The 18,139-nt window shown below is 39.1% G+C and overlaps 1 protein-coding gene across 2 annotated transcripts in view; it reads left to right on the top strand.

Moving 5' to 3' along the window:
* KATNAL2 (katanin catalytic subunit A1 like 2) overlaps positions 1 to 18,139 on the top strand; it is a 40,785-nt gene extending 22,646 nt beyond the window's left edge. For both annotated transcript variants that reach the window (XM_023735374.1, XM_023735373.1), the window contains exons 11-14: positions 1,705 to 1,815; positions 16,397 to 16,559; positions 17,370 to 17,472; positions 18,000 to 18,139. In XM_023735374.1, the coding sequence (XP_023591142.1) occupies positions 1,705 to 1,815; positions 16,397 to 16,559; positions 17,370 to 17,472; positions 18,000 to 18,139 (517 nt within the window). The remainder of the gene's footprint in view (positions 1 to 1,704; positions 1,816 to 16,396; positions 16,560 to 17,369; positions 17,473 to 17,999) is intronic.

Here is an 18,139-nt window from a genome sequence, read left to right as displayed (position 1 = left end):
TCGCCTGCCTTGGTGAAATAACCTGCGCACTCGTTCCTATATTGGCTTTGTGGCTCTCCCTCCCCTGGGTTTTTCAGAGCCTTGATTGGGCCAATTTTGGAAACTCTTCCTCTACTGGCCTTGAGTGTGCCAGGTTTTGCACTGAATGCCAGTTTCCTTATCTGGAACTTAAACTCTAAAACCAGAGTCTTCAAAGGGTCAGGGATAAGGGCAGGTGCTCTGAAGACTGCTTGGCTCATATTATGTTAAAAGAGTTATAATTATGGACAAATGCTAAATAAATACATAGCTATATTGTGAGAGTGTCTTACCTCTACAGAAAAGGTAGTTAGGTAGTAAGGGGGCATGTTGTCATTGTTGTGTGCTGTCGAGTCCATTCCGACTCATAGCAACCAGACACAAATACCCAATAAGCAAGGTACCCACGGGCTTACTTGTGCTTACTTACTAATCTGTAGTACACAGTTTCACTGATAGCAACCCTATATGACAGAGTAGAACTGCCCCATAGGGTTTCCTAGGCTGTAATCTTTATGGGAGCAGTTCTCCAGGTCTTTTCTCCCCAGAGCAGGCAGCTAGTGGGTTCAACTGCCAACCTTTTGGTTAACAGTCAAGCAGTTAACCATTGCATCACCAGGGCGCCTTTAGTAAGGGGCATAAAACAAAACAAACAAAAAAACACCATTTCCATTGAGTTGATTCCAACTCATAGCAACCCTATAGAATAGAACAAAACTGCCCCCATCGGATTTCCAAGGCTATAAATCTTTACAGAAGTAGACTGCCTTGTTTTCTCTCCTGGAGCGGGCTGGCGGGTTCGAACTACAAACCTTGCGGTTAACAGCCCAGTGCCTTAACCACTGTGTCACCAGGGCTCCTAGTAAGGGGGATAGTTCCTAAAGAAAACACATCCTATTTGGGTTTCCACAGCACACAATGCAGAGATAAGAAGTTGAATGTCGTGTTGTCCAAGAAAAGCAATTTTTTGTCCTTTTAACTTGATCTACACCAGCGAAGAGGAAGGAGAGTCTGCGGAATGTGGAGTGTTCAGAGCCACTTTGGATAGTTCAGGTTCTTTTAGTGAGCTCTGTCTTGGTGGTAGGGTCTTTGGTGGTGATTGTGCAGGGCTTGGAGCGTGGATTTGCACAGAAAACTGACTCCAATCCACTTGTGAACGGGAAGCGTAGTTTCCATGTCGTCTTGCCCCTTATTAGAAGAGTATGAAAGAGTCCATGTAGTGGTTCATCTCTGTTCTTGAACAATTTAGATCCATAAGTTATACTAAATGAAATAACTGCGTGTGAAAGTCCCTTCATGCATGTTATGTAAATGAAAGGGACTATCCTCAATTATGCCATTATTTAAAAGGGTAAATAATGCTGTAGGTAGACACAGCTGGGCTGCATTAAATCTACCAGTGGCACTACTTAGCTTCAGTTATTTTCTAGTTCACTGCCAACTTTTGGCTTTCTCTTAAATACCAGCATTATATTCATTCACTTCCTTTCTAATACTCTCTATGTGAAAATGATACCTAATTGTTTTCTCTAACTCTAGTATTAATGGCTTCTCAGAATGAGGCAGGGGAGGGGATGAGCTGTCAGAAGGGAAAGCTCCTGCAGTCATTGCTGTGAGTTCCAGGGTGGGTCATGAAGGCGGAGGCTCTGCCACTTGGGAGAGTCGCATCTCCTTGTCTCTCCGTAGGGGAGAACATGAAGGGAGCCTTCGGATGAAGACAGAGCTCCTGGTGCAGATGGATGGGCTGGCTTGCTCAGAAGATCTGGTGTTTGTCTTAGCAGCTTCTAACCTGCCATGGTAAGAGATCAGAGAGAGTTCATTTTGAATACATTTTCATGAGCCACTAAGTACAGATGAAGATTTTATATTGACCACTTCAGGCAAAGCCCTGTTGTTTGGTTCCAGTCCCAGAAGATTAATTTGAAGGCTTTGCTGTTCAAGTCCCCAATCCTTGCTATCTGTACCATGAAAGGATCTGCCTTAATAGAACACAGGCCAGGGCTACTGTTGACAATATTGAAAATGGACATTGTGAGTTTAAAGTCAAATTATTTACTATGTTTCAGCTAAGCAGGGCTTTAGCATAGAACTGTAAAATGCTTAAAATCTCCAGAACTCAGAATACTCTAGAAATAAAATGTTTGGATTTATCAATATTAAAGCTAAACTTTAAGTTAGGAGGAAAATTTTTCCTTTAGTGTTGTGCAGTAAATAGGAAGCTAAATAATCTCTAATTGAAAATATAATCTGCTTTTAGATTCTTTTATTCAAACTGTATCCCAGAGTGGTTTAAGAACAATTCTAGAAGTGGCATTGGGAAATAAGAGCTTTCGACTAGGGAAAAACAATATCTACTTGGACAGTATATTTAAAAAATAACTATAATCCCTTTATTGCTCTAAGAATATTTTTATATACATTATTTCTTTTGAGTCAGAGGTGAGGCAGGAGACAGAGGAGACACTGTTCTTTCCATTTTCAGAAGGGACCAAGGTCAAGAGAGGTTAACTGACCCAACCAAGGCAACAGGAAATTTGTAACGGAGTGGGACTTGTGACCTCATCCTTTCAAGAATTTCTTTTGTATTAATTTCTGGTCATCGGGTCTCTGGAACAAGAAGTCATTGGAAAGAATTCATGACATTCATATGTAATCTGTCATTTTAAATATATTCATAACTGAAACCTGACTTCACCTCCTCTCAAACTTATTTGACTTTCCTAATGTGCTAAGGTGATCAGCAGTTTATATTTTGAAGATATAGGTGTTTACAAACAAAATTAAAGCGGAGTCCAAACAGAACCATCATTTAAATATGATTGTGGAATCCTTTAGGGAGGACTCTTGGTGCCTTCATCCCTTTGAAACGGTTGATCATAGCCACTTCACTCATCTCACAGGGTTCCTGTGAGAGTCAGCTAGGGAGCATATGTGAAAACTGCGAAGTTTTGTGCATGGCTGTGGGAGGCTCTGGCCCCTGGGACACCTGCACATTTTCTAAAGGAAGGTGTTGTGCTGCCTTAGTTTCCCTAAGGTGATCAACTTTTGGTAAGCCAAAAATATAATGGTTCTGATACATGCTATGATATGGATGGACCTTGAAAATATTATGTTGAGTGAAATAAGTCAAATACAAAAGGACAAATATTCTGTGATCCCACTTTTATGAAATATCTATATCAGATAAATACATAGAGACTAAAGTTTATTAGTGGTTACCAGGGTCAGTGGGAGGGGGGAAAAGGGAATTATTGCTTAAGGGACACTGAGTTTTTGTCAAGGGTGATGAAAAAATTTGGAAATGAATAGTGGTGATGGTTGCACCATATGGTGAATGTAATTAATGATACTGAATTGTATACATAAAAATGGTTGAAATGGCAAATGTTATATATATTTTACTGTAATTAAAAAAAATAGTTCAGAGAGAGAAGAAAAGTAAACAAACAAGAAAATTTAAATAAGCTCAGAAGGGCTGTTCCAAAAGAATTGCCTCTCAACATGTTAATTAGCAAACTCACTTGTGCTTTTGAGCTTGGGTTCTTTTATATCACAGATTACATTGTCGCAGTGCACCTTGGAACCAATATGGCCTAACATGTATATCCTTGAGCATTGCTAGGATTTAAAAAAACTTTTTAATATGAAAAATTACAAACACTAAAAAAGAGCATCTTAAAGCATATTGCCGATTATCACACCATTTCTCACATACATACTTCAGTATACATCTAAAAAAAAAACACTTTCTTACATTTCCATTATCACCCCCAACAAAATTAACAATAAATTCTTAATATCCTCTAATATCCTATTCATATTCATGTTTCCCATATTATTTAAAAAATATCTTTTTACAATTATTTGTTGAATCAATATCTAAATAAAGTCTGCACATTGTAAATGGTTGTTCTAACCTCTTTTAATCCAGAAAAGACTCCTTCATTTTTTTCCTCCACTTGCCATTGACTTGCTGAACAAGCCAGGAAGATTATCCTATGGAATGTTTAAACTTTCTGAATTTGGCTTATTGTATCCTCAGGGATAGTAATTAGCTTGTTCTTCTTTCCCCTATAATTACTCTAAAGATGAACATGATTAGGTTCAGGATCAATATATGTTGTTATGGCAAAAATACTTCATAGGTGATGCTGTGTACATCATAGTGCATTGCATCCAGAAGAATGTAATGTCTTTTTGTTCCACTTTTGGTAAGGCCAAGATTGATCAGTGGGTTCAGATGTGTCAGCCTGGTCCCTTCACTGTAAAGTTCCCATCAGTGATTTTAGCATCCACTGATGATCTTTGCCTGAATCACTTGTTATTTCACTAGGCATGAGATTCTATCATTCCTTCTGGTTTATATTTGGAATTATTCTTTATAATAGAATGTTTTCCTCATCCAGCAGGGCTATGGTTGGAAATGTAATTCATACTAGAAAATCAGAATTCTTTCCTTTTGGTTTTTAGAGTCATGAGTTGGTGCCCTAACAACCTTCGGTGGTGATCAATGAGTCTCTCTCTCTCTGTTACTCCCTCTCTTTCTCTCTCTCTCTCCATCACTGTGATCTCATGGCTAGTTTAGTATAAACCTATTAGTTTTTTTTAAATAGCTTTATTGAGATATAACTTACATTTCCCAAAATTCACTCGTTTAAAGTATACAATTCACCCATTGAAAGTATACAATTCGGTGGTTTTTAGTATATTCACAGATATGTACAACCATCACCACAATCAATTTTCATCACCTTAAAAAAGAAACCTTGTACCCACTAGCAATTACCCCCTCAGTGGCCTCCAGCCCTAGGTAACCATTAATCTACGTTTTGTCTCTATAGATTTGCCTACACTAGACATTTCATTTAAATGGAATCATACAATACGTGGCCTTTTGTATCTGGTTTCTTTGATCTAGCATAATGTTTTCAAGGTTCATTTGGGTTGTAGTATGTATCAGTACTTCATCCTTCATGTCCTTTATTGCCGAGTAATATCCTATTGTATAGATACGCCACATTCTGTTCATCTGTTCATCATTTGGTTTGTTCTCACTTATTGGCTGTTATGATTGATGCTGCTATGAACATTTATGTACAAGTTTTTTTGTGAACTTATATTTTCAATTCTCTTGAGTATTATTGGAATGGAATTATTGGTCATATGGTAACACCTGTTATTGTTTGAAGAACTGCCAAATTGTTCTCTACAGCATCTGCACCATTTTACATTCCCACCAGCAATGGATGAGGATTTCAATTTCTCCACATCCTCACCAACTCTTGTTATTATCTGTCTTTTTGATTATAGTGATCCTAGTGGGTGAGAAGTAGTATCTCATTGTGGTTTTGATTTGCATTTCTCTATTGACTAATGATATCGAGCATCTTTTTATGTACTTATTAGCCAATTATGTATCTTCTTTGGAGAAATGTCTTTTCAAATCCTTTGTCTATTTTAAAATTGGGTTGTCTTTTTATTATTTAGTTATAAGGGTTCTTCATATATTCTAGATACAAGCTCTCTATCAGATATATGATTTTTAGATATTTTTTCATTCTGTGGCCATTAGGTTTTGACAGCTTCCTTGTTTTTTGTACAAGATGGTACAGGCTCAGTTGGTACATTTTGCTTCAAACCAGGAATCAACAATTTATTCATGGAGTCCTGGTTCCCTTTAATAGGAAATCATATTTAGAGATCAGTTTTATGATTATAGGTGCTGCTTGCTACTGGATTATTATGGCCTTCATGTTGGACAGAGCTAGGATATACATAATTTTTAAAAGAAGAAATAAATAATGAGAGTTCACACTAGAACTTCCGGTTCAAATTTAAGATTAGAGGGTTTTTATTTAAAATACTTGATTTTATATTTATATCTTTAATGCTGAAAATCTTAGTTCTTAACAATGTTAATATAATTCAATTTATTCTAATGTGCAATTATATTTTATATTGAGTCTATAACATAGTCTGTCAGTAATAATACCGAAGGTATTCATGGCAGTAACATTTTGATGAGGAAAATGGTACAGACCTAGCCTAACTAAGAGAGAGGAGTTTGTGGAGCTTTTCTCAACTTCAGCACTCTTGACATTTTGGACTTGTTAATTCTTTGTTGTGGGGGGTTCTCTTGCGCATTGTAAGATGTTTAGCAGCATCCTGGCCTCTACTCACTAGATGCCAGTAACACCTCCCCCACCAAGTGTGACAACCAAAAAATGTCTCCAGGCATTGCCAGATGTCCCCTGGAGGGCAAAATCACCCCTTATTGAGAATCACTGGATTAATGGAAGGTTATGACAGGCATTCTATAGAGACAACCTATCACATGTCCCACAGCTAATCTCTCAAGGGTTTTTAAAGGACCCCATAAAATCCCTGAACTTGGTTTTCTTGCACAAAAGGTGCCACTTTACATAAACTCTCCTGCATCTTACTTTTTTCTTTTAACAAAATAACCTGGAGGTCTTTCCAAATAAGTACATAAAGTCTTCTTCTTTCCCTTTATAGCTACACAGTGCTCCGTTTGTGTGTACGCTAGTTTTCCCCACCGGCCTCCTAACAATGGGCATTTGGGTTATTCCTACTCTTTTGCTATTAAAAATAATGTGCATGTGTCACTTTGTGTATCTTCATGGTTGGTTCCTAGAAGTAGAATTGCTGGGTCCACGGGTTAAAGTGCATGAAATTATGATAGAGATTGCCAAATTTCCCCTCATAGAAGTTGTATCATTTTGTATTCCCACTTGTGTCCTGCTTTCATTTCTTAACATTAGAGTAAGAACATTTCCAATGTTATTAAATAATCCTTGAAAATTGGATTTTGTATTGGCTGACCAAAACTCTCTCATGTGCAAATACCATAATTTAGTTAATCATTCCTTTTCTGTGGAACATATATGATGCTCTCAAATTTTCTGCATTATAAATAACTCTGAAATAAAAATCCTTGCATAAAAATCTTTAACTTCTGATTATTTCTGCAGATTTCTGGAGGTAGCATTAGTGTATCAAAGGATTTAGATTTTTTTTTTTAACTCCTTTATTACTTATTGCCGAAGTCTTTTTTTGAGAAAATCGTGTATTTTTCATCAAGAAGTTTGGGACAGACCTTTTTTCTTGACTTCAGGGTCTTAGATGAGGGAATAAGCTTATCTGATTCAAGCAGCCTGTCCTATTGGGGGGAATAACTAAATCATACCAATCTATATAAAAACCCAGTCCTAAAATCCCAAAGGAAATTGTTTATAATTAGTGGTGCTTCTCATCCATAGCATCTTCTCATCCATAGCATCTTCTCATCCATAGCTATCCCTTACCGCATTGGCTAGACAAATCCATTCCATCTCAAAGGGACGGTTGTGTTTTCCCTGTTCCACAGGGAGACGGCAGCCAGCATCTTTGTTTATTCAGCATTTCTCCTCCGAGGAGCACCTCCCTTAGTCTAAAGCATCACAGAGAGGTCCAGAAGGAAGCAAGAAATAACAGCTCATCTGTGTCATTTGATGTGTAAATAAGCAATGAGAGGAATAACAAATGTTGCATCTTTAATATTACCACTTAAAGTAATAGCCATGTAAGAAATGTTTAGCGAACACAATTAGGGCTAATTTGACCCTCCTCAATTGTTGAGTATTCACAAACTCAGGCCTAGGAGTCCGGAGGGAAACAAGATACTGAACAGGGCCATTAAGGCAAATGCCATCTTTAGATGTCTATTTAACTCAATGGTAGTTTGTACAAATAAGGTGTGAAGACTGTATGTGTGAAGCATGTTGAAACTCATCTTTAACTTGTTGTTTGCAAAAGGGTTAGAAATTCCAGTAACCCTCTTAAAAATTAGACACCTGGTATGACCCAGCTCTGGATTAAGAACAAACAAAAAAAGGTAACCTTTAGAATAAAGTATAAGATTCTGGAGATTATTGCACTGGGAATGAAATAGTCTTGATTTGTTTGGGGGAAAAGTAGTGTGGAAAAGGAGCTGTCCACAAGCAGTGGCTCCCCCGTGTCATCACCAAGTAACTTCTACTTATTCACTAAACAGCCAGCCAAATTTGGAACACCTCTTAGGGCAGTTGCAGGTCCCTGGGTGGTGCAGGTGGTTTGCACGTGACTACTAACCTAAAGGTTGGTGGTTCGAACCTACCCAGTGGTATCATGTAAGAAAGGCCTAGCGATCTGCTTCCATAGAGCAGTTCTACTCTGTAACACACGGGTTGCCATGAATCGGAATTGAATTGACAGCAATGGATTTGGTTTTTTTGGTTGTGGGGCAATTACCAACCTGGCTGTCTTTCTATCACTTGTGTAAACTGACTTCTTCCCTTAAGAACTGTCTCTCTCTGACAGGATATTTCTGTAGAAATGTATGCATGTGATGGAAGAGATCAGGGGACACAACCCCAATTCTCTCCACAGTAAACACATGCATCCCTGGGCCCCAGGGGAAGCTGTCCTTTCTGTGGTCCTATCTTTTGGCCTCATGCCTTGACTATCACAACCCTCCTGATCAACATTCCTCTAAGGGTGGTCTGCACAGGTCTGCACTGTCTAGGTGCCAAAAATGAGAGTTCAAGAGGTACTGAGTTAAAAACAGTTCAGCTGGTTTCCCCATAGCAAGACTTCTTGGTGTCTTTAAGATGCTATTGTGCATTGTGATTCTCCAAGAAAAAATAATGATAAAACAGTACTTTCCACATTTATCTGACCCCAGAATCCTTTCCTCAAGGAGCATCTCACAAGACCAGTGTTCCACTGGAAAACCCTTTGGTTTACATTAAGTTGCCCTGCCCTGACGGCTGCATCCTCCTTGCAGTTGCATTTAGTCATGCTTGCGGGCTTTTTATCTTTCATAGTGTTTTTATGCCTACCAGTGGTCAAATTGTCTTGCTTGAAATTGCTTCTCTCCATACAAAACTTCAATATCCCATGTAATAATATCAAGTCCATGGTCCTCTACATGTAGTTTATGGGTGATTCTGATACAACGAGGAAAGAAGTGTGTTGTACAGACGAGTAGAATTGTACAGGGAAGAAAGGCAATTTCTGATGACAGATATTTTTAAAATGCCTTTATAGGGTACTTGAACAGGGCTGTAAAAATGACCTGGCTTTTGACAGACAAAATAGAGGTTCCACATAACAAAAATGACCAGAGTAGATGCTCAGAACTAGAATGGAAAAAGTTATATTCAGGGAATGGCAAGTAGACCAGTCTGGTCCCAGTGGGAAATGTAGGTAGGGGTCAGCTTATGCAGGGCTCACTGTGGGGGGGCAGAGTAACCTTCAGTGCTTTATTCATTGGTTCCCCATCATCTACCAAAGATATTACAGTTCCTCAATGTGCTGTTCAAGAATTGTCATGATCACTCACTTCATGTTGGTTATTGATGTACTACAAAGACTTTGCTTATAAAACTGAAGGTTACATCTCCTACCGTGCTAAGATAGTTTAAATTTAATATATTTTAACGATTGCATGGACAAACTAGAGTTATGTTTTGTTGCCAAATTCTGTGCAATTTGGAATGATGTCTTTACCAGGAACCACATGGTTTAACAGGGGAGACAGGCCAAAGGGCTTAGGAAGGGACCTGAAGGTTTGACCCAGGATCTCAGATGCAAGAGCTCATGTAAACTGTCTAGATGGTCTAGGTAGGTAGCACCTACCCACTTCTACACAGCAGTGGGCATAGGTCCCATGCGCCAGGCTCTAAGTTTTGTTAGCCTTTGCTGTGTTTAACGTGAGTTACGTATCTCAGGCTTGCTGGTTGTTTTTGACCTTTGAGGTGATGGAAGTACCAAATAAGCAAGAGAAAGGAGATGAGAACAGAATAACTAGGTTTCAAAAACAAAGTGCAGGACCTAAGAGGAGTGTTTTCTGGTTGCCACAGGTTACATTTTTTTTTTTTTAATATAAATATATTGGCATAAAGAATGATTCCTGGGTACATTCCATTTGTCCTTTGTTTCCTCCCCTGTATGATTATATTATTATTGATGTCATTAAAAGTGCATTCATCAGGCCTGGCTGTCAGAGAGTTGCACTTATTTTGCGCCCGCAAGCAGTTTTGAGGTAAATCTCTTGCTTTAGGGCATTAGCTGATCAATACAGACATCTGTAGTGAGGGTTTATTTTCCTACGTCCCTCTGCATAACTCCATTTTCTCAGGGCATTCTGGGAATTCTGGTTTTTCTTTTAAATGAGAGGTGCTCTGGATGGCATGGGGAGACCAAGAAGAAGGTGCCCCTACAAAAGAACTTTCTTTCTACAGTCCCTGCCTTTTCAAAAGCAAGCAGCTGATCCAAGGAAAGGCCTTGGAATAAAGCTTGGCAGCTGCTCATTACCCCCAGTGCTATCTCTTCACGCTTAGTCTTTCCTCCTTTATGGCCTTCTGTCCGATATCAAGTCTTATTTTATCTTTGACAGTTACAGGATCAACATTCCAGTAGCCCAAGGCTAAAATCTCCTAATACTGCCTTTTGTTACGTATAAGTAGGAGTTTTGTTTTAATCATTTCTGCTGATTGGAGGCAAGATTCTTGGCAGGCATTATACTTGGCAGCAGTAAATATTGCTGAACTGAACTGAATTAATAAAATGTGATATAATTGTTTCATTTCTCTATTAAAAGATCCCCACTTTTCTTTCCCATCCTCTCATTTCACCTTCTCCTCCTACTAATTCAGCCACAATTCTCTGCTGTCTAAATTGACTCTTGATACATTCAAATGCACCAGGTATCTTATCAGTTTCATCTTCTTGGAGACATGTCTTCCAGAGCCTTCTTTTTTTTTTTTAATTGTGCTTTAAGTGAAAGTTTACAGTTCAACTTAGTCTCTCATACAAAAATGTATACATACATTGTTATGTGACCCTAGTTGCTCTCCCTATACTGTGACGGCACACTCCTCCTTTCCACCCTGGATTTCCCGTGTCCATTCAACCAGGTCCTCACCCTCTCTGCCTTCTCATCTCACCTCTGGACATGAGCTGCCCATTTAGTCTTATGTATCTACTTGAGCTCAGAAGCACACTCTTCACGATTATCATTTTATGTCCCATAGTCCAGTCTAATCTTTGTCTGAAGAATTGGCCTCGGGAATGGTTTTAGTTTTGGGCTAACAGAGAGTCCAGGGGCCATGTCTTCTGGTCCCTCCAGTCTCAATCAAACCATTAAGTCTGGTCTTTTTATTGGAATTTGAGTTCTGCACCCCACTTTTCTCCTGCTCGGTCAGGGACTCTTTCAGAGCCCTCTTACCAGCTCCAAACTGAACTGCTTGTCCTCTGCACCTAGTATATAGATGAGACCCTGGAATCTTAGCTCATTATTCTGGAGGTTTCCTCTTCTTTCCGTGTCAGATCCTCTGTTTTTTGAATCCCATGTACCCCTTTGATTTGGTTTACTCTCTCCCTTTTCCTGATAAAAGATGCATAGATAGTAAATTTTAGACTCCGCATGTTGAAAATATCTTTATTCTATTCTCCAACTTAATTGATGGTTTGACCAGATATAGATTTATACACTGGAATTTTTTTTTCCTCAGAATTTTGAAGGCATTGTTTTCTTTTCCTTTTTTTTTTTCTTTTTATTGTGCTTTAGGTGAAAGTTTACAGAGCAAATTAGTTTCTTATTAAACAATTAATGTACAGATTATTTTGTGACATTGGCTGCTCTACTTTCTTTTAATATCCATGTTGTTATTGAGAAGTCTTATTCTTGACCCACTGTATGTAACCTGTCTTTTCTCTCTGAAGGCTTTTACAACTCTCTCCTTGTTCTAAGTGTTCTGAAATTTCACCATGATGTGACCTGATGGGAGTTTATTTGCAGTTACTGTGCTGGAATCAGCACAGTGACTGAAGCACATACTGTAGAGTCTGACTGGATTCAAATCTTGCACTGCCATTCATAAGCTTTCTGACCTTGGGCAAGTAACTTAACATTTTTGTGCCTCAGTTTTCTCATCTGCAAAATTGGGATAAGGATAGGGTTGTTGTGAGAATTAAAGGAATTAATATCTGCAAAATACTTAAAACAGTACCTGCCACTTAACTGTTATTTAAGCATTAGCTTTTATTGATATTTGGAATCCAGAAAATTATTTCCTACAGCTCTGAGAAATTTTCTTGAATTATTTCTTTGATGGTATCCTCCCCTCTGTTTTCTCTGTTCTTTTTCTGTAACTCCTGTTATTTGTAAGTTGGCTTTCCTGGACTAATGTTCTCATTAAAAAAAAAAAAAAAGCCTTTTCTTTCTCCTTTTAAATCTATATCTGTGTGTGTGTTTGTGTGTGTGTGTGTGTGTGTGTTTGTGTGTGTATCTTTCATGTCCTGCTGTCTTAGAGATTTCCTGAGATTTATCTTCTAACTTTTCTATTGTGTTTTTAATTTCTTCTATCTTATTTTGTGTTCCCAAGTTATTTTGTTTTGTTGTTTCTCTCCAAGTGTTCTTTTTAGATAGCATCGTGTTCTTGTTTCATGGATGTAATATTTTCTTATGTCTCTCTGAGGATAGCAATGACTTTTTCTTTTCTTTGAAGTTTTCATCTCCCTGCATGTTTCTGTTTTCTTCAAGGTGCTCCTCTACCACCACCCTGTTTATTTGTTTTTAGCTGTCTTCATGTTAGGAGTTTTCCACAGGTGTAGATCTCCTTGGCTGCCTGCTTATGTTTATGAGAGACACATTAAAAAAATTCATAGAAATCTCTATGCATGTAGGAGGGGCTCGTTAACTGTGGACTCCATATCTGGGGGATTGACTGGGATGTTTTGTTGGGGAAATCCCAGTATCATTGTCTTTAGGTCTTTCTCTTTGTTTGGTAAGTTTCCCCAGTGAAGATTCTTGCAGTCTTCTGCCTGGAGCTTGGTTGCCAATAATCTAGAGGAAGAGAGCCAGTGTCTCATAGTTTAGTAAAGTAAGGCTTTCAGTTGATCTCCCTGTTTTCAGTATAGTACTCTGTTCTCAACTGCGCCTGGTGTCCTCCAGTCCAGAGACCCTTTATTTTACCCTCTGCAAGGTTTAGGAGGGCAGCTCTCCTGCCATAGGAAGTGGGGAGAAAATCTATCATCTGTTTCTTATACAAACTTTCAACTAATCCTCTTGTTTTCAACCCACTTTCACCCTCACATCTAAAAGTATCAGATACTGCCAATCCTGAGTTGCTTGGGGATTCTGCAATTGAGATTGTTTCTCAACTTCCTTCACTGCTGTCTCAGAAATCAGCTTTTCATGTCTGCCAAGTTAGTTTTCACTCATTGTTATGCTTTCCAGCTTTCAAATTTTTATTGCTATCCATTCTTCTATTTTCTTTGGTTTGGTAGGTTTATGTCATTTAAAAAAAAAAAACCTTTACTGCTGTTTTAGTAGGTTTCAAGAGGAAGTAGAGGTAAGTGACTGTGTTCAACCCCACCCCCTCCACTTTAAGTGCCGCCTTAGTCCAAATCCACTCAGTGGCAACGGGTTTGGTTTTTTTGGTTTTAGTTAATTTTAAGTTCATCAGCAATGGATTCTCTTTATTTCAAACTTAATAACAGACAGCTTTCTGTTGGAACATCCTTGGGCATGAAGGATAATATGTCTTTGTTGGTTATGTGCAGGGGATATTCAAAACATTTAACAACTGGTGTGGTAGGGGTACCAACCAATCAGAAGAGATGGCATCATTACTGATGCCTGCTGGTGGATAACAGCACTGAGTGTGTGAACAAGGAGGAAGCCATTTGAAGCAAAGAAGTAAACACATCATGAATTGGAGTGCTAGGTAAAATTCTGCAGTGAAGCATAGTTTTTGTCTTATCCTTGACCCTGTGCCTTGAATATAAATGTTAGCCTTGAGATGGGGAATGGTTGTGCAGGGAAGGAAGTGACTGAGTCCCTGATGTGAAATGAATTTCAACAGGCTAGGGCTGATAAAGAACAAAGCAAATGCGAAAAAGAAATCAGTCATTGCTATTGGCATTAAGGCACCGCTGGACTATGGATTCTCAGCTCAGGATTGGAGGAATAACAGTAAAGAAAAGGCACACTCTTTAAAGAAATCTGCTCACTTTGATTTAGAATTCAGATACACTCCCTGGAGGTGTGTTTTTTATTTTTTCAATTTAAAGGGAAATATTGAGGCAGATTCAGAATGAGAGTAAGAAAAACAGGAGTACATTTTGGTAATTCTTAGTGTCCTTATGAATGAGAAATACCTGGCGATGATATTTCACTCTTGCTGTTTAACAATGGTTAAGCCAGACCAGAACACAGGCATTTTCTAACGTCTATATCAGAAAGTCAAACAGTTGTTTCCCTCCCCTCTAGGATCTTGAAATTTTAATATAAAAAGGTTCAGGCTCACACTTAAAATGATCTGTTGATAATAGGAATGGTAGATCAGGGTAGCTAAACAACTCCAGTTGATGAGGGAAAGCTCTACAAAATAATTCCAGCTAACACATTTGGAGTGTAAAATTGAAAAATCACCGATTTGTAACCTCTTGTGAAATAACTGATTTAGGCAAAGATCATTCACAGATGCTAAAATCATTTAGCAAGGGGATAGGGAACTGGGATCCACAAGGTGCCAAGTACTGTACATCAAATACTTAACTACTTGCAAAGATAAAATGTTTCCTTTGCAGTGGAGCTGGGGCGATCTGTGGTCACCAGGTGATCCCAGTAATTAATTAAACATCACGTCACTAACAGTGAGATTCTCACACAGACATTATGTGGATCCCCATGTGATGTAATATGAAAACACAACATCACCTGTGAAATATTCTTGCCAACAATGCATCTGATTAAGCCTTTAGATCTCACTTCCATCTTAGAGGGCAGGGGATAGTGGAACAAGTTATGTGATACCATGAGGAAACTAGACAAATCCAGAATGTGGGGCATTCTACAACTGGCCTTATCTTTTCAAAAAGGGGCCAGGGCAGAGACTGATTTAGATTAGAAGAGACTTAAGAAACATAACCATTGGTAATGTGTGATCTTTGATTAGATTCTAGCTGGAAAAAATTATAAAAGATATTTTGCGATGACTGGAGAAATCTGAATATGGACTGAGCATTAGACATACTATGGAATCAGTGTCAGTTTGGTTAGGTGTCATAATGGCATTGAACCTATGTAAGAAAATGTCTTTATCTTTTTTGGAAATCATGCTAAAGCATTTAGAGTGAGGTTTTACAATATAATTTATTTTGAAATATTTTAGCAAGAATAGATAGATAAATCGGTATGAAGCAGGTATGGCAAAGTATTAACTGTTGTTCAGTCAAGATGATTGGTATATAGATGTTCATTGTTTTATTCTACTTTTCTCTTTGTTTGAAAATGTTATATTAAGAAGTCTAGTGAAATGGGAAAAATCACATTGATTAAGGGTAGGTTGGAGGCTGGATGAACTCCTTAAACTATTGTTTAAAGATAATCTTTAAACCTTAAACCAAAAATATCCCCAAAAGTCTTCTTAAAACTAAACAACAGTTTAGCTTAACTAGTAAAGAATGTCTGCCTTGAGCATTATGCTCGTTTCAGATCTATATGGGATCAAATTGACAACAGCAACTCAAAAGATTAGATAGGAAACTTAGGGGGCAGTGAGTATATGCTAATGGGGGAGGAACAACTCAGAAAAGCAGAGTAAGAATGGTTGCACAACTCGAAGAATGTAAACAATGTCACTGAATTGTACATGTAGAAACTGTGGAGCTGGTGTACATTTTACTGTGTATATTCTCAACAACAACAACAAAATAAATAACATAATAAAAAGTTTGGTGAAACGACCTGCAAAATTGCATAAACCTGGCCTGACTGCTTTGGAAGGAGCAGGAGTGAGTGTCTCAAAGGGCCATCTGCCTTTGACACCCTGGAAGGAGCATTCATTCTTTGAGTTGACTAGAGCAACAGAGGGAGAAAGGCATTCACTCCAGAATGTTCAAGAGTTTTGAAAGGGTTAATGTACTTCCCAGGGTGCCCAAGTTATTTTCAGGAATAATTTACTCCCTGACAGAATGAGATTCATAATTCATGTTACAAGTACAATGGGAATGCTCGTATGTTTGGTTGTTGTTAGTTGGGGTTTTTTCCCCCCAAAATTAAGTCACCTAAAATTAATTACCTCCTTGGTATGAGACGTTTTTGGGGGGTATATTTTCCTTCTATCCCTTTCTTTTTTTAACTAGTTTTTCCTCCCAAACAGCATGAAGTAATTGTCCTACCCACTCAGGTATAGATGCTGAGTAACAGTTAAAATGCAGAATTGCTTTCTGCAATGAAGTAATGCTAAATTGTTCATAAAATACAGTTGTCACTTAGGAAGTATGTTTACATCCCCATCCAAGTCCTCTGTTTCTGATGTGATTTCAGGGAGCTGGATCGTGCCATGTTACGTCGCCTGGAGAAGAGGATTCTGGTCGATCTCCCCAGCCAGGAGGCCAGGCAGGCCATGATCCGCCACTGGCTGCCCCCTGTGAGTAAGAGCCAAGCCCTGGAGCTGCACACGGAGCTGGAGTATGAAGTGCTGAGCCAGGTAGCTGCCAAGCTTTGCCCACGGAGCTTGATAGTTTTCTAGATGGGGGTCTTAAGGAGCCTCTTCATTCTAGACACTTAGAAAAGATCCAAGCTATCCCAGCAATGCAATGAGCCTGTTCTTCATGAAAGAGTGAGCTCTCCGTCCTTTGGAAACATTCAATCAGAGAGAAATAACGTGATGTAGTGGAAATAGCAAAGGATTTAGAATCAGAGATGCTATGGTCACATCCTGGCCCTGCCAATTATTAGCTGCGTGACCTCAGGGAAGCCACTTAGTCTCTGAGCCTCAGCTGCTTCATCTGTAAAATGAGGTAACAGATAAGCTACAAAGGATTCCTGTGAAGATAAAGTGAAAGTCTTTCACCACTGGAAAAGCTCTAAGTACATGTCCGTTATCCCCATTGTCACTGGGACCCAGTGCCCAGGGTCTTGTAGGAGAGTTGCCTGCTTTGTATGACCTCTGACGTTCCTCAAAGGCAGGTATGACCTTATTTACAAGAACAAAAGTGCCTACCAAACCTGATCATTCTTGGATTTGGGCACAATGGCCCGTGAGGCTAGCTTGGGTAGCCTGATCTGTCCAGTCCTCCACCAGCACCTTATGGCATGTATTTGAGTGGTCGTAGGAAGTTGTTTATTGCCTACCATCTTCCCCCAAGCACTGTTTATGTGGAATCTTTGTATAGTGTTCATGGGTGACAGGTACAGAATCTAAACAGGGGTCCTGGCACTGGATCTTGCATCTAAGAATGTAATCACTACCACTATTCTGCTTGCTGACCAGTGGCTGGGTTTGCTTCTGTTTCAGGAGACGGAGGGCTATTCAGGCTCAGACATTAAGCTTGTCTGCAGGGAGGCAGCCATGCGGCCTGTGAGGAAGATCTTTAATACACTTGAAAGTCACCAGTCAGGTACGGTTGGGATCACGGAGAAGGTGCTCTGGGGGAGAAATTTGTGTTTAAAAATCCAGCTTTCACCAGCAGATGGAGCCTTGCTCCTGTGCTTGGTGGGTCTTTACACTTGCAACACGTTCTTGGTTAAATCATCCCTCATGCACTCAACTCATTCCCCCTCTGGTGCCCTGTTTTGGATTGACTTTGCCTGCAGATGATAAACTCCTTAGGGCTCGGGCTTTTATTTCTCTGGCATGCTATGACGTTGGGCTGGATCCATTTGAGGCACTATATAAATATTAAATAATACTTTGATAACAATACATTTAAGTCACTTTTTTGGGGGAGGGGGGTCTGGGCTTCAGGGGCTAAATTGGTTGCACATTAAAGAATTTTCTTTCCACCATTTTTAGTCTTGCCTTTTGCTGCATTAACCATTAAGTATGCTGCATTATGCATTGTCTTGAAAGAAGGTCTATTAGCATTTCAATAGCATTGATCACAAAGAGGTCGATTGTTATGCAGTTCCTGTTGTTTTTATCTAGAGAGTAGCAATCTACCTGCCATCCAGTTGGATACAGTGACCACCGCGGATTTTTTGGATGTGCTGGCCCACACCAAGCCTTCAGCAAAGAATCTGACTCAGAGATACTCAGCCTGGCAAAGAGACTTCGAGTCTGTCTGA

The sequence above is a fragment of the Trichechus manatus genome, unplaced genomic scaffold (genome assembly GCF_000243295.1).
Source record: "Trichechus manatus latirostris isolate Lorelei unplaced genomic scaffold, TriManLat1.0 scaffold00078, whole genome shotgun sequence".
NCBI lineage: Eukaryota > Metazoa > Chordata > Mammalia > Sirenia > Trichechidae > Trichechus > Trichechus manatus.
Note: the sequence above shows the minus strand (reverse complement) of the source record. Positions and strands in the feature narration are given on the sequence as shown.